Here is a 27386-nt window from a genome sequence, read left to right as displayed (position 1 = left end):
GGAAGATTAAAGATAGAATTTATAGACTTGGTGACTTAGATCAGGAAGATGAAGAGGAAGCAGGTCCAGGTTTTATGAGACCTGAAGCTTATGAAACTAGGGAGCACCTCCAGAAATGGATTTTACTATGTAAAGGAAGGTTTCTAGATAGCTGGTAAGTAAGATCCAGGACAATATTTGCAGACACAATGAGGTCTGGATGAAGAAGAGAGGCTTCCTTCTTTGCATCTCTTTTTAAAAGGGGGCAAACCTTTTTCTAACACCCACTCTCTAGGAGATTAGGTAGAGAAATAGATAACTACTTTCTAATTCAGAGACTCTCTGATTGTGGTGACAAGTCAAAAAGGAAATCCATACCTATAACTATGAACATGTTGTAACTGTTGTCCAAAAAGCTATTTTGAAATGCTAATTTATGCTCAGACACAGTGATCAACTGAGCTGAATTGGGACAGTGGCCACTCTATCTATTATGGATATGAGTGGCTGGTAGTTTCCCTCTTTTTTCCCCACATCTCAGTACTCTTCCCTCAAAAAGATGGGTTCCAGCTCTCCCCCTGTATCTGTTGATGGTCTGACTCATTTCTTTGCCAACAATTGGCGCCTGTTTTCTGTCAGCTGACTGGCACTGCAGCATTTGGCACTGAGGGAGGAGAAGGCATGCGCTGGAAGCTTTCAGAAAAGATCAGGCATGTGGTGATCATAAGCCTAACTTCTGATAGAGCCCAGAATCAACTTGAGAGATGATTAACTGGAGAGGGCTGGAAGATAATGTCTCCCAGGGGAGCTGACGCTGGTCCAACAAGATGGCCCAGGAAAAAGGGATTCTGTCTGGAGAAATGCATCCACATCTTGGACAGTCACAATGCATACTAGTATATTAAAAGAACTTCTGGAAAATATAATTAAGAAATAGGAAAATCTCAGCTTTTAAGTCAGTGTTTTACAAATGTATGTGACTAGGGAATCCTTTTTCAACACACACACTCACACATACAGGGCATACATACCTCACTGATCAATATGGTGAAGAACATGCTTTGGGGGTGGGGGGGGGAGGGCAAATTAGCATCAATAGAGGAAGGTGAAGGAATGAGAAGAGAAATAAAATGGCTCAACACAGTAGAAATTCTGAGACTGTGTGCCCAGAATGTAATGTCCCAGTTCTCAATATGGTTTGGAAGCTTTGGGTCTGCACTATACATAAATTCATATGAGATTGATTTTTATTCAAAGGATGCCTGAGCTCTTGAGCTGGCCTGTTGCTCCCCTAAAGGAAGAGTTTTGGTTTATTTCAAGACATCACGGGGTGATGACTGACAATGACAACTCCCTCTGTCACTTTTAAATTTATTAGGGTTTCCAAAATTTCAAGGAAAGAAGCAGCATAAAATGTATCTACTCTCATTCCCTGGAGGCATGGATTGCCTATTAAGGCATTAACTAAAAAATTATTTTTTAAACAACTTAGATTTAAAGTTAAAATGTGAAACAGATTGACATAGTGAAAAGATGGGATCAGACCAGTTTTAAAATCCTGGCTTAGCTGTGTGACTGTGGGCAGGTGACTTAACCTCTCTGGATCTCAGTTTCTATATCTGTAAAAACGTTTCACTTGCAGAATAATGCAAACATTAGAAATAATATACCCTCATGAATTAGCTCATCCCTCTAAAAACATAGAATATATGTATTTAATGTATTGTAGTAATAACATAGTAATAATAAAAGCAATTTCTCATTTCAAATAGCAAAGTCAGTAATAGAAGATACACAGTACTCATTTGATTCTCATACTATAAATATATTTTAAAATATTAAGTCACCTTTTCATCTTGCTAATATTAGGTATATAACCTGCATTCTGGGATAACTGCTAGATTAAAATTTCAACTCTACTCCTTACTATCTGTGTGATTTTGAACAAACAACATCATCTCTCGCTGCCTCCACTTTCTCATCTACAAAATAGGGGACATTAACATCATTTATCTCCTATTTGTTTCACAATTGTTAAGAGAGTTCAGTTAGAAAATGCTCTATACTGTGAATATAGTAAAGGACCCATTGATTTTCATTTTTGTTAATATCGATACTTCTCAATGCTTTTTAAATTTTTATATTTGAAAACTAGTACTCCAACTCATTACACAAAAAAAGTTTGGACATAAGACCAAATTAAACAAATGATTTCCTTTTCCTGATTCCTCCTTTCTCTTTATTTATCACCTCTGGCTTTCTGTGACCTCGGGTGACTGCTCTTTTAGTGTCTCTCAGCTATCACTTTGAGCACTTCTTTGCCATTGCAGTCTGGTCTACATTGGCTACGAATAAATGGTTTTCACTGTGACCTTAGGAGCTGAAGGTTCACATTAGAATGGCCGTTCCCCAGGCAACATCATCTGACCAGTGACAATTTATGGTATTCCTCTCTTTTTCATGGATTCTAATACTGTCGTCTTTATTGAATTTGTAGTTAAGAGCTACACATTTGAATCTATTTGGCTCTAAAGTCCATTTTCTTTTCATGAAACCACAGTATTAATAAGACCAGTGTCTCACTAATAATAAAAATTAACATTTATTGAACATTTACTAGGTACAGGAACTGCACCAAATTACCTGCATTATTTTATTTAATCCTAATAGCACACCTGTATGGGGTAGCCTTCACTGTTACAGATGAGGCAATAGGGATTAGAGAGGCGGAATGATGTGGTCAAAGGCACACACCTCGGAGATGATAGAACCAGGATCAGAATGACTTGTGGCTGACTGTAGAGCACAACACACTTCTAGCCACGTTGTGTTGGTGATACATTGTCAGTTGATTGTTTTTGTTTTGTGTTTTGCCCTTTAGTGAGTGGGACAACATTGTTTACAGCAACTCTTTGATAAGCTTAAGGCTTATGGCTTTTTGCTTTGTCTAAGTACAAATCACATAACAAAGTAGCAGCAGATTTGGGGCCATTCATTCGTGTTTAGTAGATACAGAATGACCGGAGCCAGGGAGTGAATGTTCAGATGAACAAAATGGGCTTGATCCACCTGTAAGAGCTCTGTTGGAAAAGATAAGGTCTCAAAGCTGGGTTTTCCTCATTCTGGTTCCCTCTGATATGATAACGAAGAAGCCTAGGCATTTCTCTTTCACTGCAAGCCCCTCTTAAAAATTTCAGCTCAAAATTTGTACTATACAAGAAGCATTCCAAAATAAACTTTCAAAACAAACTGGCACATTACTGTGGAACATCCGAGTAACCCTCGTTGCTGTAAACTGAAAACTGTGCATGAAATAGGGGCAGTGGTAGACTCTCTCCAAGTACGAGTTTTGGGCTGGGCCCTTGTGGTGTCTGGACAAGAAGTGGTGATACAAGGAGTAACTGTAAAGGATTGAAGGCAAAGCCTAGAGGCTGTTTTGCTCACTTCCAAACAACATCTAGGTTTATGGACTACCTGTCCCTGGGTCTCTTAGGGACAGGGATAGAGGAACCAAAGGTGGAAGGGAACAATCACGACCACCCTGCAAAAACAAATCTGGGAATGTTTCCCCTGCCTTGTTCTATGAACAAGAACTGCTTCTGAACTTGTGGCCCCCTCCCCAGGTAAATATTCAATGAAGATGCTTACAATATGGGCTTACGTGAAAGTGGAGGATATGTGGGTGTAGAGGAGGGTGGACGTGCTTTATGGAGTTCCAGGCTGCAGGTTGTGTGGAAGTAACACACATGGTAGAAGTTTGGCATAGAAACCAGAGAAGTGATTTCTGCTTCTGTCCACATGGTGTGAGAATGGTAGATACAAAAACTATATAGCTGCTTCCCTGTCCTACACTGATGATAGAGTAATGCTTTCGTAACATCTATGTGTAGCAATGGACAGGCAATACAAACTGTACAAATACAGAGTGCAAGCCAAAACTCAGGTCTGCAAAAATCACTTCATTTTTTTTTCATAACAGAACTTTGTTTCTATCAAGAGTTCCCATTCTAATAAATAGTGTGAACTTGATGTAAGCCAATCATGTTTTCTTCCCTTGCCCTAGGATTGCATCTAACTTTTGAGAGAAGATAATGTTAAGTATCGAAGCATTGAATTGGGTAGGGATGGGAGAGAAAGGGGAATCTAGGTGTCTGTTTTGAATTCTCTTCTGCCAATGCTGTTATTAGCTGAAACATTAATTCTAGTCTTTGGGAAGTCCTGCGCTGATCAGTGTTATGCCATGCTACTCTCAAGTATGTGTGACTCACTTCTCTCTACTATTATCTACAAAATATATTGCCTGTACAAAAGTCATTCATGATCTCAGGTCTGATTTCAGAAGGAACTAATCTGAGACATACCTTTGAAAATGAAACTTTCAAAGCTTGGACAAGGTCTTTTTTAGCTATGGACTCAGCAGCATTAAGAGGTGTATGATTTAATACTGCCTCTTTTTTTGTGCTCTAGGCTCAGGAAGGCACAAGTTGAAAGGGATGACATTGGTAGTGGAATGAATAAATGGAATTTTTATTGTATTTGTCAGTTTTGTTGCACAATAAGGCTGCATAACAAACTATCTCAAGTCTCAGTTGCTTACAAGTATTTGTTCTTATTCTCCTAACTGCTCTGGTGACAAGTTCAGCTTATTTGGGCAGTCCTCATCTGGACAGCTCTGCTTCATGCTGTGAGTTGGCTGGATGTGGGTCCAGAATGTAGATCTGTTCCATATACATTTGTTCTGGAAACAGGCTGAAGAGGCAGTAGTTCCCTGGTGCACACTCTTCTCATAGCACTAGATGACTGAAAAGCAAAAGCCAGGACAAACTGTACAAGCACACTGAAAGTCTTTGCTTGTGTCACGTCCATTGGCCAAAACAAATCACAGGATCAAGCTTAACATAGATGGCCCAAGAAACTACACTTCGTCCACAGGGGCAAGGGGGTAGAGTAAATCATTATCATCATCATCATCATCAGTATTAGTACTCTAGCCTTACAAAGTTATGAGGCAATTAGGAAAACATTACTTTTCTTCCTTGTGGATGGAAACTGTATTTACGAATTAATGCTTATCTCAGTGTGTATTTGGACTTGTACTTGCTGTCTGCACATGGCTCATCTAACAGTTACCAAATGGGCATTCAGAAGAAACCAGAGAGCTGTCTTTAACCCTCCCAGTAGGTAGACTTTCAAGATGGCTGGATTTTGAGGACAAAAGCCAGTGAGAACAGTTCTTCTGGAATTCTTGAAAAACCATTTTAGTTTGACTTAATATTTGTAACTCAGCAGAAAGGGATGGAGTATGGGGGAAAGTCAACCCACCTGGAAAGAACACAGACTCTGAAGTGGCTGGGTGGCCATTCCAGGGACGGAGGTTTGAAGGAGCAGAGGAATGTGGGCCTGAGGATGGGAAATTAAAGTTGGAAGTTAGGAACTTCTGATAAGTGGCCTCTGGGGAGGGTTTAATGTGGAGCTACTATGTCTGGCCTATAAAAAAGTCATTTTTGATGAACTGCTGCAAGTCCTTTCTCTCACACATAGTAAATCCCTTTGGTTTTTGCTTTATTTTTTTTTCCTTCAACACTTCAATGAAGGTTCAGTCAAATAACTTTGGATGTTGTCAAAAAAGTAAAAGACTGACCTATAAAGGAAAATGAAACATACCTGTTGATCCTTAAATCGCCTTTGAGAAAGCCCATTTTTCTCAAAATTGGGTTTTTTTCACAAAAGGAATTAGCTTCTTAATGTAAACCTTTAACTTTTCTTTTTTTATAGTTCATTTCAGAAACACAGTAAGAGAAGGAGATTTTGTTTTTGTTGGAAACATGAGCTTTTTTCCTTTTTGACTTAGTGAGAAACCATTTATTCTTCAGATGTATAAGCATATTTTACATATTCCGGTTAATACATCAAGTGTATAATGTGGGAGTTCCCTTAAAAACACTAAGACCACGCATGTGAAACTCAGCTACACATTGTATTAGGCGATTAGACAAATGCCACTTTTAATGTCACAACACATACATATTATACTTTTTCTTTCACTGACAGAGGAACATGCCTTTCAAAAATATTTTATTGGATGAAACTTTCTTATTCTCAGGAAAGTTTTGGCTCTTTAATATAATTTATTATGCTTTTTAAAATTCTGATAAAAGCATTGGTACATTATAAATACCTGTAAAGAAAATATAGTTTAAAATTCCGAGGGAAATATTATATAAGTTTCCTCTTTTACGTTTTCACAAAAACCCATACAGGCACTAAGAAAGACTGACAAAAATATTCTATGCCTGAAGAATATACCCCCGGTTGGAAACATTCAAACATGACTTTATGTAAATATTAAAGCTTCTCTAGAGTGAACCTTTGACTACAATCCAATGAGTTGGTTGGGGGTTTTAACCAGGAAAAGACACTATTAGAAGGATTAAAAAAAAAAACAAAAAGCTTCATACAATTAGCATGAGAGTAGGAAAGGGGAAAGGATAAAGTTTTGTCTATGACCACTTATTGGCCTCTCTGGGCCTCAGCTTTGTATTGTAGTTGAAAACTTATCTAATAACTCTCTGGTCCTTTTTGGCTTTAATACTTTTTGATCTGCTTCAATTTTCAAAATTCTGCCCACTACTCTACATTGAACACCATGTAAAACTTCCAAAGATAGCGTGACACTGGAGTTCTTTTAGGACAACATCCTTAAAGCATCATGGTGATTGCTCTGCACAGGCTTTTATTCTGCACAGATACAAATGGTAGATGGGTAGGTGAAACTTTTTCTGATCTACCATACTTCAAACCATAGCAGGTGACAGACTCTTGTGTTCTTTTCCTACTCTATCTAGTTCAATGTAGTTATCCTCATGGTCCATTTCATGTGTGGCATTATGAAGTTCAAATCATAATAAGGGATTATAGACAGCAGACTCAATGGGGGAATGCCAGCTTTGTAGGTGACTGAAGCGTTGGTGAGCACACGGAGAATGGGAAGCTGAAGGTTGGCCATTAATGAATTCCTGTAAATGAGAATCCAGGGAAGGTGCGTATTAAATGTGAATATGTCAAACTAGACTTCAGAGGTACTTTCAGGGGTATAAAATATCATTTTCCCCCACCTATAAATTAATTAGATCATGGCAACTTCTCATCATGACTGATTATCACACAGATCCTACCCGGAAGAAATAGAGGATTTTTTTTTCCTAATGCATGTATACTTTGTGTAAGTTTGTTTAGAGCAGCAGTGGGAAAAAATCAAATGCTTTATGAGTGCTGACCAGTAAGGTAGCACTTTAAGCCACATGGAGCAGGGCACCTCAGGGACCTGCTACTCAACCTAGCTGGGCAGCTGCTATTCAGCTCTAGATAACTGTTGCCAGGAAGGGAAATGGGTGTGAGAATCAAGTTTTATGTGAACTTTCATATTTTTAATAATCACTCATATTTTTAAACCATTTGACGTGCCAAACAAAATCTACCTGAGGGAAAAGTGTGGCCCATGGACTCTTGTGGCCTCTCGAGCTGAATACTGGAAGCAATTTGGTAAGAATTTCAATACTACACTTGTGTAGACTGGGGAAAAGCCTTGATGGTAAGGAATGAACACTCAGTTTTAAAGACCTGGAAAAACCTATTCTAATGAATGCAGTTTAAAAACAAACAAAACCTACCTTTGGCTCTCCCCATTATAAAAGTTTTCGTGTTTACATTGGTTCTCAGTGTTAGGAATGGTTTCCTATTATAGTTGTTAAATATGACAAGAGATTTGCCAAATCGCAAGTATGAGTTTGTTCTAAGAAAGTAGTCTGAATTACTTCTCTCAGTATTCAGTTTGTGGCTGAGAAGCGAGATAGGTAATGAAATTATAAGGGGACAGAGGGGAAGGCCAGAGCACACACCTCAAGTCCTGGTCACTTTTAGATCCACAGAGGCCTCTACATGACATACCAAGCAAAGAGAAATGTTCTAACACTGCTCAAACCAGATAACACAAATCTCAAGAATTGTTTCTGGATCTAAATTACTCAGTGTCTCCCCAAAATGACCAGATCACCATTTCCTGAATGAGTAGTACTTTGGCTATGGGTCTAATTGGGAACTTTTCATTAGAAACTTTCCAAACCCATCTGTGGCATCACAGTTAAAGAGCCATGTGGCAAAGACAAGGGACACGTTGTAGGAGCAGTGTTCTTTCCTTAATTCTTTGCAGATTACTCCTTCAAATTAATATGGTACCCAGGCGATGCCTTTTCTTTCAAGAAATGAAATGGTGGCTCAAAGTGGCATTCTAATGCGGTGTGAGGACCACAAATGAAATGAGCTGTGGCTCCAGAAAGAACAAAGCATTTCACTTGTGCAGGCAGGGAAGATGTGTTTTGAAAGAGTCATTATCAATTCAGAAAGTTGGATTTCCTACTTGAGCTCATCCTTTTCAAGTGCTTAGTTGGGGAGTAAAAGCAAAAGTACCACAAAGGACATATCATAAGCATAAGAATCAACGGCAAAAAACAACCACTTCAGACACAGGCAAAATCTAAGGGGAAGGAAGAAGCATGAATATTTCCAACTCAGGACCCCACACTTATTTTAATTTTCTTCCCTCAGAATGTCCACCAGAGCTTGCAGCAGCCGGTCATCTCTGTGCTTATAAGGTTTGGTGTTATAGAAAACATCAACATAGTCATTATATAGACTGTCCTCGGAGTCTTTTAGCTGGGAAGGCTTGTTCAGCTTTTCCAAGGCTTCATAGAAATTTTCGTAAGGGATGTTGAGCTTTGCACTTGGAGGCTTCTTTGGTGATTGCTTTGGGGGTGAGTTTTTGCTGAAAGCACTTTGAAGGAGTCTCAGCATCGCCTCGGATGGGGCTGCCTCTGCCAGCTCATCCTTCCTGTCCCCTGTACCGTCGCCACTGGTGCTTTTTGACACGAGGGGGTTCTTTTTCAGGTTCTGTTGCGTGGGCTGCTCCTAAAACATAGGACGCCACCGACAAAAGGAAGAAGATTCATTATTTAGAGCCAAGCAAGCCAGCTGCAGTACATGCCCGCTGCCCACTCCTTAAGAAACCTTCTGAGAAGCAGAGACAGCATAAGGCTTAGGGACATACTAACTTGGGCTTCAGTCCTTTTTGCGTTTTCTCATGTTCCCCTGGTACCTGTTTAATTTCCCTGAACTTCACTTGTGAAATGGAAACAAGAAGCTTTCGTTTCCGGTGGTTCTGAAGACTGAATGGGATCATGTATATGTGTTCATACTTTATTGGCCTCCTGTTCTTCTCAGCCTTCTATAGCAGAATTCATTTTAGGGAATTTAATAATTTTGAATTCTTTAATTTTAATCCTGGATGAAAGAAATATTTTTAAAAATAATATGGCTTCATCCTATGGAAAGTAAACAGTTTACCATTCCCACTGCCTTTCCTCCTTGCCCACGGTTTGGGAAGAAGCTGATACTAAAATATTTAAGAACTCCTACAGAAGACACCAGCAATGCTTCGCGAGGATGAAGTTTCCTGGAGGCCCCTTGTTCTGTCAGGAGCTACCCTTTCAGCCACTGAGTTTGTTTTGTTTTGTTCTGTGTTTTTTATTTGATTTTACTTTCTGTTTCGAGGGGGGTTACAGAGAGGGGGAGAGAATGAATCCCTGGCAGGCTCCATGCTGTCAGCACAGGGCCCAACACAGAGCTCTATCCTACGAATCTCGAGATCATGATCTGAGTGGAGAGGAAGAGTCGGATGCTTAACCAAATGAGCCACCCAGGTGCCCCTCAGCCACTGAGTTTTATAAAGGGGTCTTGGGAGAGACCATAGTGATGAAGTGAGTAGGGCAGAAGTGGAGATATCAGAGAAGCAACTCTTTGTCAACCAATGTGGAAGTATCACAACATTTTAACAGCCGTAGAGTCTTATTCATACCCCTTAAGGAATCTTGGAGGGAGAAGTACCCGTAAAGTCAACTTGCCTGTGGGACTGTGAAGAAAGGCCTCTGGGGTGGGGGCCCTAGGGTTGGGGGGAGCTGCTTTGCAGAATGTAAATGGAGCCAGAATCTGAGCTGAGGACTTCACACAACTAGTTTGTAAGTTTCTTAAATAAGTATTATATCTTTGTATTTCCCAAAATACAGACTTCAGGGAAGGTCATTCTGGAAATTCTGATAACCTACCTACTACATCTGAGGCACTATGCTAGATGCTGGGGGATTAAGAGATAAAGAAAATGTGGTGTCTACCCACTGTCTGATAAGAGAGAAGCCAGCAAGCAGCCTCAGTAGGCTGAGCCTCAGTAGGAACAGGAATGACAGACTAGCTATCCTATGAAATTATCTCAGAGAAATGAGACTGTGATTCGGTAGCCTCCCTTAGGGCTGCCGAAAAATGTCAGTTAAGGAATTAGTAAAGAGAAGCCTACAGGATTTGGTCATGTGAGCCTTGGTTTTCTTTCTGGAAAATGGACATGCTAAATGTCTTTAGGTTACAGGGATTACTGGTTAAATGAGACAATGTGAAAAATAATTTAAAAGTAAGTGTAAAACAGACATTAGGCATACGTGATCATGCATAAAAATAGCTCTCTTTATAGGGGTACCTGGGTTGCTCAGTCAGTTAAGTGTCCAATTTTGGCTCAGGTCATAATCTCACGGTTCATGGGTTCGAGCCTTGCATCGGGCTCTGTGCTGACAGCTCAGAGCCTGGAACCTGCTTCAGATTCTGTATCTCCTTCTATCTCTGCCCCTCTCCTGCTCACATACTCTCTCACTCTCAAAAATAAATAAATGTTAAAATTTTAAAAAAAATTTTTAAAAAGATAGCTCTCTTTATAATTTGATATGTCATACATTCTGATACATGCAATTTGATATGTTATAAATTCTCATGTTAGAGAATTTCATCACCTTGAATTCATCAACATTAATCTCAAAATTCTGGACCAAAGAATAAACTTAAATAATATGAGGGTTTTATTTTATGGGAAACAATTTGGTGCTGTCCCTTTTCTCCCATCCCATGTTTGACTTACTCTCTGCCTGAAAGTTAGGTATAGCTGTACTCATGACATTGTCTACTACAGTTCAAAGAAAGATGCGCCAAAAAATGTCAAGAGAGAATAGAGCCACACAGACCTCCCCTGGATCCACCATCTTCTCCACTCCTCTTCTGTCATTCTGAACGGTGTTATAAGACGTGTACACACGAGGCTGTTTCATATGTTCTGGCTGAGAAGAGGTCCCATGCAAAATCAACTTCCAGTTGACAATTCTTCCCTCATTTTGCATTCTTCCAGACTAATGAATAAGCATACACATAATTTTAGGCTGTGTTCTGAGAAATATCAAACTCCTTAGAAGTGTCTGTAAAATCTAGGAGCCCATGTACCCCAGTGTTCATAGCAGCACTTTCAACAATAGCTAAAACATGGATAGAGCCTAAGTGTCCATCAACGGACAAATGGATCAAGAAGATGTGGTTTATCTATACCATGGAATACTACATGGCAATGAGAAAGAATGAAATCTGGCCATGTGTAGCAACATGGATGGACCTTGAGGGTGTTCTGCTGAGCGAAATAAGTCAGGCAGAGAAGGACAAATATCATATGTTTGCACGTATAGGAGGATTAGGAGGAACTTAATGGAGGACCATGGGGGAGTAGAAGGGGGGAAATGGTGGGGGAAAGGGAAAGAGGCAAACCTTGAGAGACTCTTGAATGCTGAGAACAAACTAAGGACTGATGGGGGGGGGGGGGGGGGGGGGAGATGGGCATGGAGGGAGGCACTTGTGGGGGTGAGCACTGGGTGTTATATGGAAACCAACCTGACAATGAACTATTTGTAAAAAAAATAAAAAAAAAAAAAAAAAAAGAAAGAAAATGTTCTAGAGACCGGATGCACAACCATGTGAATATGCAGACAGTTCCTGCTTTACAACGGTTTAACTCAGGACTTTTTGAGTCTGCCATGGTGCAAAAGCAATATGTATTCAATGTAGAAACCATACTTCATATGTTAATTTTGATCCTTTCCCAGGCTAGTGATAGGTAGTATGATCCTCTCTCCAGCTCCCAGTCAGCCATGAGATCACCAAGGTCAACAACCCATACGCTCATAGCCATTCTGTAGCTATACAACGATTCTGCTTTTCACCTTATGTACAGTATTCAATAAATTACATGAGCTATTCAGCACTTTTTGTTAGGTGACGTTGGCCAGCTGTAGGTTCATGTAAGTGTTCGGAGCAAATTTAAGGTAGGCCAGGCTAAGCTATGATGTTCGGTAGGTTAGTTGTGTTAAATGCATGTTCAATTATGGACAGTTTGTTTACAAAGGGTTTGTCAGGACATAACACCATCTTAAGTCGAGGAAGATCTGTACTTAGCATTACTATCCACTTGAAAACAGTTAAGATGGTGAATTTCATGTTACGTGTATACGTACTTTATCACATTTAAAAAATTCTCCTAATTAAATACTTTCATTATTTAAGCACCATACTTGCATATGGAAGATGCTTAATAAGTCTTTATTGAATAGACAGATGACAATGGAGGAATGGATGGATGGATGAACAGAATGGACAGACAGATGCGAATATGAACAGAACTGCAACCTAAACCAGTAATTACTACCCCATGTAAATATAGAGAAATGGACCCTGTGAATATGAGGAAGGGAAGATTTGTGTTATGGTTGATTTTGATATACTATTTACCATACAGAAGTACTTTGTCTTATCCACCAATGGCACAAAAAATTTTAACAGCAATTAAAAAAAAGTGTCCATAAAATCTGTTAAAAATTCTGTACATGCCACGTGTAGAACACTATGTGCAAAGGAGTAAATCACTGGATTCTGTGTTATCATGAAAATGGAGTTTATAGATTTGAAGATATAAAGACTGATGATTTGCTTCATTTAATTAAAAAATCAAAAGTCTTTATATGAATGCTCTTTTCTATTCTGTGAAAGTTGACTGTACTTTCTATAAATAGAATTGTATTTAGTAATTATCAGCTTGTAGAAACATTCCAATGGGGTAAAAGCCTCTTTGGAGTATTATAAATAGCCTTCAGTTTTAATCAGCCCTTAAAAACTGTATATTTATGGGAAGAGTAATAATTTTCAGAGACTCAATAGTTATGCCTAAAATAAAGTGCTGAAATCTAAAAATGTCTAAGGAGAATATGAGAGCGTAGACTCAGATTTTACAGACTTGATTTAAATAGTCTTATCTTGGTAAACAGATTTTTCTTAGCTTTTTAAATATGAAATTAAGTTAAAGAACAGAGGGCAAGTTCAAGAATAGGACTACTTCCCAAGAACATTTTCTTGCTCTCCCTATGAGAGCAGGAATTTTTGTAGATTCTGGTTCTTTTTTTTTTTTAATTTTTTAAAATGTTTTATTTATTTCTAGGAGAGAGAGAGAGAGAGACAGCGTGAGCAGGGGAGGGTCAGAGAGAGAGGGAGTCACAGACTCTGAAACAGGCTCCAGGCTCTGGGCCGGCAGTCAGCACAGAGCGCGACGCGGGGCCCGAACCCACAAACCGCGAGATCATGACCCAAGTGAAAGTCGGACGCTTAACCGACTAAGCCACTCAGACGCCCCTATAGATTCTGGTTCTAAATCACAATTTTGCAGTCTGTAGGAGAAAGCCATTCTCAGAGAGAAAAATGTAACAATGACTATAGAATTTGTAGTAATTTAATGGAAATCTTTAAGAATTTAAAATAATTTCTTTTAAAATAGTTATCTATTTGAAATTCGATGCTGCTGCTAATAGCAGCAGACCTTGGGAGAGTTCAGACCTGAAACACTGTTCATATATGTGCTTACCCCGTGGAAAATGCTGGACAAATGATGTAGAAGTAGATAATTCAGCTGTATTTAGCTTTTTGCTAATACACTCCTTACTCTATTTTTGTTACCGTGAGTTACAATTTTTGAAAAATATCAAGGAGTGTTAGTAAACAGAGTGAAAGAGAAGTGAGAAATGCTTTTCAGTTTGTTTCATAACTGAAGCAAAGCAAAACAAAAAAGTTATATTAAATAAGATTTGTTGTCTAACAAGTCAATAGCCACTGCATTAAATAGTGGTAAGAATTTCTTCATTTGACCTGGGCAGAATGTCATAGTGAGGCTGGTCTAGCTTTTATCCTTGTGAATATATAGGTGATTCTAGTGTCTGAGTATGTCATATAGCTGGCTGCATTCTGACATTGGATCACTTGGATTTGTCACGTAGTCTGTAATATTAATATATCTTTTTTCTTTCTTATGGTATGGCTTGCTTATTTATTTGTTTGTTTGTTTGTTTTATCAGTTTATAAAGCCAAGTGGGCAGGGATTGAAACATTACACTTTTTCCTTACTTTTACTAGAGAGTGACCTGAGTGCCTTAGGACCTTGATTAATGATGATACCAGTCTTAAAAGTACCTCACAGTGTTTAAAAGTGAGTCTGTGTTTCTATACCTTTTCATTCATACTTACCATGTCTGTAATTCGCAAGGTCCAGGTGCCTATGGGATTCTCCCCCCATGTGTGAACAGACATGAAGTCCCAATTCTTAAAACCATTAGGAGATGTATCCCGCTCTCTTTCAGCCAACAGTACAGTGCTGGTGCCTGTTTTCATGGGACAAGTACAAGTTAATGAATGTTCCAAAAATACTGAGAATAGGATACACTTTAGCAACTAATAACTGAAAATAAAAATTGGGAGAGAGTTGCCCTCCTAATTTTCCCTTTTTTGTATAAGATCAGGATAGAGACATTATAAAAAAAAGTTTTTATCCATTGAAATTAGCATATTGCCTGGCTTATAAAAAGTTCTCAATAAATATGTTGGTAAGATAATAATGAATATTTTGATTAGTGTTTTTTTTTTTATGAGGAGAGCTCATAGAGCTACATTTACAAACTATAGACTCAAAGACCTAAAATACATTTTAGTGGAACTATAATTTTGAAATTTAAGAGGAAGTCTTAAAAAATTATTTGGTGCCTAAGCCTATAACCTAGTGTAGACATAAGAAAATAAAGCTATATTAATTTAATAAAGTCCTGTCATCTGAAAACTGCTAGTAGGAGTTAACTCTAAAATTTCAAATCCAAGCTCTCTGTAGATCTAAGTGAAAGGGTCATGTGATCTCTAGTGCCATCAATGAGAAAAGATTCCACTCATACTCAGTCCAGCTCCAAGATATCTAGAAAGCATGAATCCAAAAATTATCAGAGTCTATTGTCCAAACTTCTAAGAAGTTTATATCCTGGAAAAAGATGAAAGAGGGAGCTCATCTTTCCTCATAACTCTCCTATAGAAATTGAATTTAGTGTAGTGAATCCTACTAAAAGATGAAAGTATTAGGATAGCATTTCCTTGTTGGATTGTCATTGATGGCTCACAAGCTCTTTCCTATCCATGATCTCATCTAAGTTAGTACTTTCGCAGGAAAGGGCATCTGCCCATATATACTACATATAGCCTTTGCAATACCATCATGGAATATTTGTTAGTCCTCTCAGTATTCTTTCATGGATCACAATTCCTAGTTTTTTGGTTGATTCCTTAGATGTGTCTGATATATTTGTCAACCTTATGTATTATCAGGGTATGGGGCACCTGGGTGGCTCAGTCCGTTAAGCATCCAACTTCGGCTCAGGTCATGATCTCATGGTTTGTGGGTTTGAGCCCCGCGTCGGGCTCTGTGCTGACAGCCAGCTCAGAGCCTGGAGACTGCTTCAGATTCTGTGTGTCCCTCTCTCTCTCTGACTCTCCCCTGCTCATGCTGTCTCTCTCTCTCACAAATAAGTAAAAAACGTTTTTAAAAAATTATCAGGGTAACTTTCACTGATGTGTTGACTAAGAGAAATGAATGATAGATCATTGACCTGGGAAAATGAGCACAGTGTGAAAATGTGTAACTCCATAAAGTTTTATTAACTTGTATTATTTGAATCAACCTCCTTCTCTGTAGGAGTTGGCAAAGTTCTGATGCCAAGAAAATTGAAACATACGCATATTTTCTTAAGTCCTGAAAACATCTTTTGGGAAACTTAGCCGGCCCCCCAAATCATTGATTTAAAATCATTCAATATACTCTTAAAAATTTAAATAAATGATTTAGAATAAATTTTTGAAGTTTTCAAAAAGCTTACCAGCAGCTGAAGTGAGCGTAACATGAAGGTCTCCTCTTCGGGAATATTCAATCGTTGCTTCAAATTGCACATGTTCCAGGGACTTGATGGCATTTTCTTGTTCTTCACAAGCTCTTGTTGGAATTTCAATGATAACTTCTCCATTACCTTTCAGGGCTCTAAATACATTTTAAACAAAATCACTGGATAAAGTACATCTCTTCTTTGGATTTTATGCAAATATATACCCATCAGTCTTGACTAGATACTCAGCTAAGCTTGTTGTCTCTCCCTGTTATGAGTAGAACCCAGTTGAGGAGTAGCTAGAAATAATGTATAGAAAATGGTAAGATTTTTACAGAAATATAAAAAAATTCTACAATGTTTATGCATCATAAAAGACCACAAATAGCTAAAGTAACCCTGAGAAAGAACAAAGCTGAAGGCATTACCCTTCCTCATTTCAAAATACATTTCAAAACTAACAGTAATCAAGATAGTATGATACTGGCATAAAGACAGACATATAGACCAGGATAACAGAATAGAGGACTTAGAAATAAACCCATGTATATGTGGTCATCTGATCTTCAACAAGGATGCCAAGAATACTCAGTAGGGAAAAGCAGTCTCTTCAGCAAAGGGTGCTGGGGAAACTGGAGATCCATATGCAAAATAATCAAATTGGGTCCATATCTAACACTATATACAAAAATAAACTCCAAATGGAGTAAACACCATGAGACATGAAATTATAAGTCTGGAAGAAAACATAGGAAGAAGCTTCATGACATTGGTCTTGGCAGTTATGGCAAGGTTATGACACCTAAAGCACAGGCAACCAAAACAAAAATAAACAAGTGGGAATATATCAAGCTAAAAATCTTCTGCATAGCAAAGGAAATGATCAACCAAATGAAAATACAACCTACAAAATGGGACAAAATATTGCAAACCATATACCTGGTAAAAAGCGTTTATCTATAAAATATATAAGGAAACTCCTACAGCTCAATAGCCAAAAAAAAAAAAAAAATTAAAGTTAATAACCTGACTACATAATGAGCCAAGTACTTAAAAAGATACTTTTCTAAAAAAGATTTACAAATGGCCAACAGGTATATGAAAAGACTTTTCAACTTCACTAATCATCGGGAAAATGCAAATTCAAACACCAATAAAGCAAAAGACAGTGCTGGAGAAGATGTGGAGAAATTTGAACCCTTGAACAATTGGTGGGAATGCAAGTGGTGCAGCCGCTATGGAAAACAGTATAAAGTTTTCTCAAAACATTAAATATAGAACTACCATATGATCCAGCAAACCAACTTCTGGATATTTAAACCAAAATAATTGAAAACAGGATCTTGAAGAGATCTCATGTTCTTTTTAGCACTATTCCCAATAGCTAAGATGTGGAAATAACCTAAGTCTTTCAACACATGGAAGGTTAAATAAAATGTGACATACACATATAGTATTTAAAAAAAGATATTCTGCTATATGCAACAATATGGATGAACCTTGAAGACATGCTAAGTGAAATAAATAAGTCATAGAGAAATACTGCATAATTCCACTTAAGTTAGGTACCTAAAATAGTCAAATTCATAGATTAAAAAAGCAGAATTGTGGCTGCCTGGGACTAGGGGAAGGGGGAAATGAAGTTGCTAATCAATGGGTGTGTAAGTTAAGCAAGGTGAATAAGTTCTAGAGATCAGCTGTACCACAATTGTACTTAGAATCAACAATAATGTATACTTAAAAGTTAAACAGGGTAGATCTCATGGTAAGTGTTCTTACTACAATAAAATAAAATAGAAAAGAAATGGGGAAAAAAAGGGTGAGGAACAGAGATATGGGAATACAATGTTATTTGCTCTGAAATTGAATTTAGGCAGGTTTACCTTGGACCACTCAAAAAGTGGTCCATTACTGCAATGTGCCTTCTTAAGAAATGATATTATCTCCATAATGAATGTTCCCCGAACCTCCCACTCTAAGATATTTTGTGTGAGTGGATCTTTTTTATTCTTCTGGATTTTGAAATTTATGATTTTTTTAAAGTTTATTTACTTTTGAGAGAGAGCACAAGTGAGCGAGGGGCACAAAGAGAGAGAGAATCCCACACAGGCTGTGTGGAGCTTAAAGCAGGGCTCAAGCTTACCCAGAAGCCCGGCTAGAGCTCACCTGGTGTGGGACTGGAGCTCACAAACCATGAAATCATGATCTGGGCTCAAATTAGATGCTTAACTGACTGAGCTACCCAGGCACCCTAATGAGCGGATCTTTAATATAATCATGGTTGCCTTGAAAGAATCAACAAAACAGTTACACCAGATTCACTTATGTGGCCAGATCTGGTAGGCTGGGTGTGCTCTGTGTAAAAGCAGCATGGTAAAGGATTCTTCATGGAAGAGAAATCGTGAATCACATAGGACTGTAGCATGAAGTGAGGCTCTTCTGGAAATAGGTTTTGGATAATACTGGTTTGTAAGTACTACATATAATCAATTCTAAGATGCATTTAAAAAAATACTTTAGGGGGGCCTGGGTGGCTTAGGACGCTTAACTGACTTCAGCTCAGATCATGATCTCAAAGTTCATGAATTCAAGCCCCACATCAGGCTCTGTGCTGACAAGTCAGAGCCTGGAGCCTGCTTTGGATTCTGTCTCCTTCTGTCTCTACCCCTCTCCCGCTTATGCTTTCTCTCTCTCTCTCTCTCTCAAAAATAATTAAACATTAAAAATTAAAAAAAAATACTTCAACATCTTTGAATTTGGGATTAATCTTAAAGCTAATAGCTAGCGATGTATTAATTGGCAGTGAGTTTTCTAAGTAATATATAAAACAATGAATATAGGTAGACTACAAAAGGAAAATGGAAATATGCTAACTTGACTTGCAGATTTCTGATCTCTCAGTGATTCCCATAGGCCCACAGGGAACTATGGCAAATATTACCTCCATCTACTTCAGAGGTGAGGAAAAAATTAGGCAGAGTGACAAACGTCATAATCAAATAGTGTCAAGGGCACACATTTGTTTAAAATTCCTGTAGATACTTACCTGGGCTCAAATTCGTTGTCCTTTACAACACACTCTTTCTTCTCGGGCACACTGGTCCAGGTCCTGGGATCAGCTAAATCCACCAGAGCTTTGGCATTTAGCAACCCAAATCCAAATCGACTATTCACCATCAAGCCTGCTCCATTCTTTTTCCATCCAGGGTTATTGGCCAGTGGGTCATACTCAGAGGTCCAGACAACCAAGTGCTGCATGTCTCGCCACGTAAGATTTGGACTGGAGGGAAATGACCCAAAATACTTTTTAGGGACAAAATATGATGTTTCTTGAAAAAGTGGTAAAAACAAGTATCTTGTATTTATAGATAATGAAGTCCCTTTCGCAACTATACTTATAGATTTGTTGTGTGTATTTCTTTTGGTATGTCTTTTCATTTAGAATTTAAAATATAGTACTGAAAACTCCTCTCTATATCACATAAGTTAAGCTCCTACTATAAGTAAAATCTGTATTTCAATATGGTAGAAATGTGGGATTTTGTCCGTGATTTTTACTGGAACAACAATTTTAAATGACAAAACTTCTTTTGTGTCTTCTGTCTTCTGCTGTCTTCACAGTCTCAGCACTTTCCACATTATGCACCCACCGATGAGGCTTTGACTTCTTCTTGGGAAGAATCAGATTTTAAAGACACAGGATCTAAAATTTTTTTGCCTCTATATTATCAATATTGAGAATACACTTATCCTGACGAGCACTGAGTAATATGGGACTGTTGATTCACTACGTTTTACACCTGAAACTCATGTCACATTGTGTTTCAACTACACTGGAATTCAAATTTAAAACAAATTGTCAAACTCTTAGGTACTTGAGATTACTCTTGCAAGGCACTATGCTGAATACTGTGGAGATATCGAAGGAGGTGATCCTTATCTTTAAGAAGTATACAATCCAGTAAAGGAACTAAGTTTCTCTATAACTATAATGTACCTGTTGAATACTTTATTCATGGCATCATGTATTATAGAAATTTGGAGGAGGAAGTGTTCTTGGAAAGGAAATATCTAGGAAAGTTTGCCAGGAGGAAATATTTCATCTGAACTTTGAAGTTTGAGCTGAATGTCAAGAAGTGAAGAGATAGAAAAGGGATGAGGCAACGAAACAAAAAGTACAAGGGTGAAAGTATAGGATGTGATCAGAGTGCAGTGAAGAGTCTGGTTTGCTGGAGCAGGGAAGAGGTGATAGAGTTCTGAGCTGGATGGTGAGGACCTTAGATGCCAGGGAAAGGAGCTTATTCTTTATCGCTTGGGCAACGGGGAATCAAGGATTTTTGAGCAAGGAAATGGCATAATCAGAAGTCTTGATAAGATTAATGTATTAGCAATATAAAGATACATCAGAGATACGGATGTAATACTGTCTATTATAATGAATATGTAGCCTTCCCAGATCATCCTATTTAAAATTTCAATTCTTCTCACATGTTCCTGAGCTCCCCTATCCTGTTGTTTTTCCTTTTATAGTACTTATCACCTTATAACACACTGTGCAACTCACTTGTTTTGTATGTTGTTAATGTCTGTCTCCCTTGCTAGAATTAGCTGTAGGAAGGGCTGAGATTTTTATCTATCTAGCTCTCTGACGCATACCATTCAGAAGAATACCAGGCATAGGCTATATGCTGAGTTACATATTTGTTGGTTGGATGACTGAATGTTCCTAAGTGTTAAGTAGCCCTAATGATTTTTAAACTGATTGCTTTTATTTGTTAGATTCTTTTAATATCTCCAGCTTTTCCTTAGCTTTGAGACCTGCATTGTTTCTATCAAGCCAGTCAAGCATTATTTAATAAATAAATACCCAAGTGTTTAGTCCTCAAGTTTTACATCTTAGCACTAGGTTGTGAAATAACCATCAGGGGAATCTGGCTTAATTTGCTATCTTTTCCTCAGAGCCCAGACTGTACTGGTTAAACAGTCCCCTGGTGACAAGAAAAAGGCAACACACCCTCTTAAACATTAAAGAGTCTGGTTCTTGGTTAAAATCCACATGTGATTTTCAGGTTTCATTAGGGGCATGACAAAGACTCTAGCTGGCAGGCTTTGCCGAGAAACTGCCCTCCCCACACCAGCCTCGGTGTGGTCCCTAAAAGGAGTTCCTTTCAAGGAGTCAGGTCCCCACCCTGGTTAAACTCTTCTCATATTTCCTTTTCTACCGCTTTTGCCTTCATCCCTAGGTCTCCTTATCCGAGGCTGAGGGCAGAGGTCCCCTTTACCCCTTTGGACTCTGCTCAGGGCCTCCTTATGAGGGGAGAAGGAGGACACCCTGAGGACCTTCTGCCCATTCTGACTCAGTACCCAGTACCTTACTCTCAGCCTTCATTCCTGCCCCACCTCCACCCCAGAGTCAATAAAAGTAGCAGGTTGTTATGTTGGGGCTTCCTCAACTCCCCATCTCTGTGCTACTTTACCTGCCTCTCAGCTGGAGCAACAAGGCACACTCTTCCCTGGAGGAAAATGGACCAGGAGTTAGCATTTTCTCCGATTTTAGACTCTTGTTTAAAACCTTGTAGTAAGCAGGTAAAGGCTTAACGCTTTCGTTTTTGAGTTTTTACTTTAATCTGCTATGCTAACACCTGGCAGCTTAGTTCTCTCTCTCATCTCAGCTCCTGACAAATATAACACTCCAGTGAGTGACTGATGGAGTCCTTGGCAAGACCCCAGTTCGGTGATTCTTATGGGCTCGAGACTGCTTGCATCATAATTACCTTGTAAATAGTGAAAATTCCTGAATTTCACCAAAACCTATTGAATCAAAATATCTGAGCATAGGGCATGATGTTTATCTTTATATTTCAAAAAACTGCTTAGTCAATTTTATGTCATAGCTAAAATAACAGGAACTGAAAGAAAGGATACAAACATATAATCAATGAAGACAATTGGAAAACATTTCAGATCATGGGGTCAGAATAGAGAGTAATAGAAAGCACATCAAACCACATTTTACTGTCAAAAAGACCTGTGTTATCTTAAGCAGGTCACCTCATTTCCCTGAGCCTGAGGTGCCACATCTGTCAGATGAGAGGGTTGAGTATGATAATCTCCAGAATTCTTTCCTATTCACACCTCCTATCTGCACAGGATCATAAATACCTTATTTAGGTTGTGCTTCCATGTTGGCCAACCCAATCGGGAATTATTAAGGAATAATTAACTAGCTTAGCAGGAATGGCTATTTGATCAATATAGAAAGCAATTCTGTTCTATAAAGCATTTTGTTGAAATTTTTGCTTCCTTCCAGTTTTTTTTTAAATTTATTTATTTATTTTGAGAGAGAGAGAGACAGAGACCAGAGGAGGGGCGGAGAGAGAGAGGGAAAGAGAGACTCCCAAGCAGGCTCTGCATTGTCAGAGCAGAGCCAGATGCAGGGCTTGATTTCACAAACCATGAGATCATGACCTGAGCTGAAATCAAGAGTTGGGTACCCAACCGACTGAGCCATCCAGGCACCCTCCCTCCAGCTTCTGAAAGGAAGTTTTAGGTAAAACTTTTTATCAACGTGGTCAACGGGAAACACATCAATTTCTCATTTGGGCCATCAGTGTAAGCAGGTGTATATATGGAGGTTGGGATGAGGAAGTGTACTGAGGAACTATAAGGCAGGGTTATGATAATCAAACACAAAGCTTAGACCCTATAGCAGAGAATTTATTTTATATTTAGGTGCAGGCTTTATTTTTAAATATTTTTAACCTAATCTTTGCAAAATATCCAAGGGAACTTCACTCGCAACTACTTAGGAAGATTAAGCTTGTTTTCCTAACAGAATTATTCTCCATTTATGTGATTGCATTTCATAAATGGAAAGAAGCTGCTAACAATAGTGCATCTCATTCCTGACAGCCTTCCTTTGTTAATTAGTGCTCAACAGCATCCACAATAATTAAATTTTTAAAAACTGCATTAGGTTGCTAATCAAGGATATGTTTATAGAAAATAAGAGGTATGGAATTAAACATTGAAATTAAGCATTGCTTCTAATTAGCGTAGGTAAAGTTATCTATAGAGACAAAATTCTAAAGTGAAAAATCATACAGACTACCTTGTTCAGCCTCTAATCACATGTCAATAAGGCTAGATATTACGGATTATCTAACCTGGACACTTTCCAACATTTCACAACCCACTGAGTCAAAGATTTCTTTGATGTGCTTTATTCAAAGGTTCCATTGCAGCATCGAAATCCTATTTCCCTTTCTCCAGCCTTTAATGAAAACAGAAGATTAGTTCATCTGAATGTTTAATATCTCCAGAGGTGTAAAGGGAGTCAGAATTTTTGTTCTTTATTAAAAAATTATTCTGATTCCTCTGCTCTCTCCTCAGAAGACTGAGGTTATTACTTGCCGTCTTTTGTTAGAATACTTGCTGCATAACAATAATAGTACCAGAGGCATTTGTATATATATAAATACAAATATATATTTCCAGGATATGCCAATTAAGTACCCTACTGAGCATCTTCACAACCACACCTAGATGAGACTGTAGGAAAATGCAATTGTAAAGTAACTCTTTACAGCAATTGTTTCTTGAAATTTAGATAAGGTACTACCAGCACTAAAAGTGGCTGGGATCCTTGTTAAAACTGGGGATTCCCAAGCCAAATACCAGACATTTATGAATCTGAGCACTGGCATTAGGACTTGGGAATCTGCTTACTAAATAAATCCCAAAGGTGATTATGCTGCTGTTCAAGAAACACTCTCATAGGAAAGAAAATATTTCTCTACAAATACTTGAGCCAACAGCTATTCTTTCTCCTTTGTTCTTCTCTTCTCACTCCCTGGCATTCCAGCGATGTCTGTTTAATGTAGCATAATAGGTAATCCACCTGTGACAAGGAGCCTTTTATGAGACACTCACAAGCATGTGAGTTATGACAGTCCTTTATCAGCATCAGTCTTCTTAACACCTCTTCCTGAGGTAGCAGATAGCACAGGCTTTGTGGTCAGACAGATCTGAATTTGAATCTCCTTGTGGGATCTTGGTTACATTTCTCAGCCTCTCTAAGCCTCAAGCTCTTTTATAAAATGCAAGTAATAATTTCTTTTTCACAGGCTGTTGTAAGAGCTAGAATTAGTATTGTATACAAAGAGGTTAGCACAGTGTCCAGTCCATAGTAAGAACCTGAGAAATACGGAATGTTATTATTCTTCATAAGTTTAGCCCACAGTTGTTCTTCTGTCTCCATAGTTGTTCCTTGAGGAGTGACCCTTGGTTAAATTAGTTCTCCCAATCTTGATTGTCTAGGGGTGCTTTTAGAAATTCTGCCATTCAGAATTTCTGAAATAATCATCTTGGTGTAGACAGTTGAATAGAGTTCAGAAACCTGTCTATTTGAGAACAGATGTCTCATTAATTTCCATGTACTCTGGCAGGAAGTATATAAAATGTAAGCTAGATAATGTGTATCTTATTGATGATTGACCCAAAATGAAAGGAATTAAATTCTTATTATATGCACCAGGGAGATCATAGATTCCTAGTATCTTTTAAATCATGAATGGTGTGAGAACCTCATGGAAACTACAAACCATTCCTTCAGAAAAGTGTCATACATAAACTTACAAGCAATTCTGCATCTAGTTTCAAAGAAGTTCATGAACTGCTGGAGACTCATGTATGTTATTTCATAGCAATCCATGAAGCTCCTGCTTTAAAAATACTCTATTAAAAAATAACTGAAGTTAACAAGGCTAGATCATTTTCTTCTTGCACAGAAAAAGAGTTTGAAATTTTAGAAATCAGAAGTTACAACTTTAATTTTCAGTTCTTACATGAAATTAATATTACATCTGCTCAGTGAGATAGGTGTTTCTACTATACTGGTCACTAGACAAGGATGGGTTAGGCCTGGATACTTCTAACAGCTTATATCCTCAAATCATAACTCTCATAAGCCTATTTCACCACCTGTGTGAAACTGCTTGATTTCATTTGACCTTATTTTCTTCTACTCTGGATGTTCCACCACCACCCTCAAGAATTCATGTTTATGACCTTTATTTGCTGATACCTTCCATTTAAAATCAGAGAATCTTATAAAAGGAAGAGGTTTTAAAAAATGGTCTGATCTAACCCTTTAATTTTATAGATGGTACACTGAGCCCTCAGCTGGAGAGTAACTTGCCTAAGGTCAGATAGGTAAGGTTGTGCCTGCAACTTGAAGCCATGTGTTCCTTGAATTATTGAGTGCTTAGATTATTTTTCCTTGAATTTGGGTTGAATCTGCTGATGCCAGTCTTACCTTTTGTTCATAGACTCTGCCCTCTGTCCATTCCCCTCCTGATACAAGTGAACTCAGATTCTAAACACAGCTCTTCTGCTGGGCCCCAGAGCTTCAGGTTTCCCTGTTTCTGACCGAGCCCCTGGATTTGCTCTTCCCTTACCAGACATCTTCCCAGTCCCTCCAACTAGGGACCTAGGCCCGTCTTGCTTATCCACCGTGGTCATCTCATTGCTGAGGTACCGTGACTAAGCCAGAACTTCACAGGTGGCCCCTGGATCTACATTGGACTTTTCAGAACAAATACTTAGCAACTTAAGAGTTTTTCCACCCATGGCACAGGCCAAGGTGTTCTACTTTTCTGCTATCATGAGCCTCGTCTACTGGATATGAAGTGAGGGAAATGCTTTGCTCTTTCTTTAGAGAATACAGATGTTCTAGGATAACCTTCTTACTAGGAAGGATAACAGTAACTTTCAAATTTAACCATGTCCTCTATCATGCAACCAGAGCACCTGACTTGATATTGAAAGTTTTCTCATCACCCGAAAGCACAAATAAGGACAGATAAGCTGTAGATACACAGTGTGCAACAGTTAGATTTTTTCCCTCCGTATCAAGAGTTGGGCTAATGGGTAACCAATATGAGAGAAAAAAAGAACTTCAAATCCTTTTTTAACATCATACATTAAAATTCTAGGGGAATTTTGACTTAGATGTGGCAAAGGAACCATAATAAAGGACATATAAATAAATGGTTACCTAATTTGAGGTCATAGATCTTTTTCTGAGCATGATGGCAAAAGGAAAAAGGCTTTAAAGAAAGATACTGACAAATATAACTATATATATATATATATATATATATATACACACTCCTTTCATTACAATAAAAATTACACATAAGTAAAATTAAAAAGTAAATGTCAAACTAACCACGCATTACTCGCTTTTCTACACTAAATCTATAAACAAAATCAAGGTCATAAACAAGCAATCACAGGTGATAAACGGCCAAAGAATATAAGATATTGAGCTTCATCACTAGTGAAATAAAAGCATATAAAGTTGAGATACCACTTTCCCCTATTAAAATAGCAAATATTTTAAAAGATAATAAAAGTCACTCTGGTAAGGAAACTAGCACTTTGACACATGCAGTGTTGACAGGAGTGGAAAGTGATAAGGTCTTTCTAGACAGTAACTTGTCAGTATGTAGCAGAATCATTAAAACATGCATGCCCTTTGGCCCAGAAATTCTAATCAGCGGTGTTTATCCTGAGGAAATTATCAGGAATAACCAATATCTATGGACAAGAATGCATATCAAACATGATTAGATGACTTTAATATAATTTGCATTTATATAATGGATACTACAAACAGATGAAAATTCTGTTTTTAATTCTCATGTCTCCTGATATATTAGATCAGCTCTAGGAGATTGGGTTTATATAATCTGAGAAAAGAGGAATGTTTTTTAAGCTTGTTGTTCTTAATACTGCCCATAGGAAATTATCTGGACAAAGTCTTTCCTGGTGGGAACAAACAGAAGTGAGAAGGCCTTGCAGCTGAGTGGGAGAAAAATTGGGAGGAAAACATGGATTCTTAAAGATCAAGGAATATTGATTTGGCCATGAGAAAGTGCTCTTAACATATTATAGGGTAGATTTAAAAAATTACAAAATAATGTGTATACTAAGTTCCCAATTTTGTAACATAAGTGTGAGTTAAATATACATGGAGATGTTTATAGGAAGAGAGCTTATCTTTTAATAGTTTTCTAAAGGGGCGCCTGGGTGGCTCAGTCGGTTAAGCGTCTGACTTTGGCTCAGGTCACGATCTCACGGTTGGTGGGTTCCAGCCCTGCGTTGTGCTCTGTGCTCACCCCTAGCTTAGAGCCTGGAGCCTGCTTCAGATTCTGTGTCTCCTCTCTCTCCAACCCTCACCTGCTCACGCTGTCT

At 38.2% G+C, this 27386-nt stretch overlaps 2 protein-coding genes across 3 annotated transcripts in view; one reads left to right on the top strand and one right to left on the bottom strand.

The window, feature by feature from the left end:
* Positions 1-4467, top strand: part of LOC120236523 (zinc finger homeobox protein 2-like) — a 28133-nt gene extending 23666 nt beyond the window's left edge. The window contains exons 2-3 of the mRNA XM_039239354.1: positions 3441-3602; positions 4447-4467. Coding sequence (XP_039095285.1) covers positions 3441-3602; positions 4447-4467 — 183 coding nt within the window. The remainder of the gene's footprint in view (positions 1-3440; positions 3603-4446) is intronic.
* A 2113-nt stretch (positions 4468-6580) lies between these two features.
* The window catches only part of PCSK1 (proprotein convertase subtilisin/kexin type 1), a 44344-nt gene continuing 23538 nt past the window's right edge, over positions 6581-27386 (bottom strand). For both annotated transcript variants that reach the window (XM_039239401.1, XM_039239402.1), the window contains 5 exons: positions 19174-19407; positions 16125-16282; positions 14458-14591; positions 11094-11255; positions 6581-8943 (listed from right to left, as the gene is read on the bottom strand). In XM_039239401.1, coding sequence (XP_039095332.1) covers positions 8566-8943; positions 11094-11255; positions 14458-14591; positions 16125-16282; positions 19174-19407 — 1066 coding nt within the window. In that variant the 3' untranslated portion in view covers positions 6581-8565. The remainder of the gene's footprint in view (positions 8944-11093; positions 11256-14457; positions 14592-16124; positions 16283-19173; positions 19408-27386) is intronic.

Source organism: Hyaena hyaena, unplaced genomic scaffold (assembly GCF_003009895.1).
Source record: "Hyaena hyaena isolate Hyena2069 unplaced genomic scaffold, ASM300989v1 scaffold_156, whole genome shotgun sequence".
Classification (NCBI taxonomy): domain Eukaryota; kingdom Metazoa; phylum Chordata; class Mammalia; order Carnivora; family Hyaenidae; genus Hyaena; species Hyaena hyaena.
This window is presented reverse-complemented; position numbering and strand designations above follow the sequence as displayed.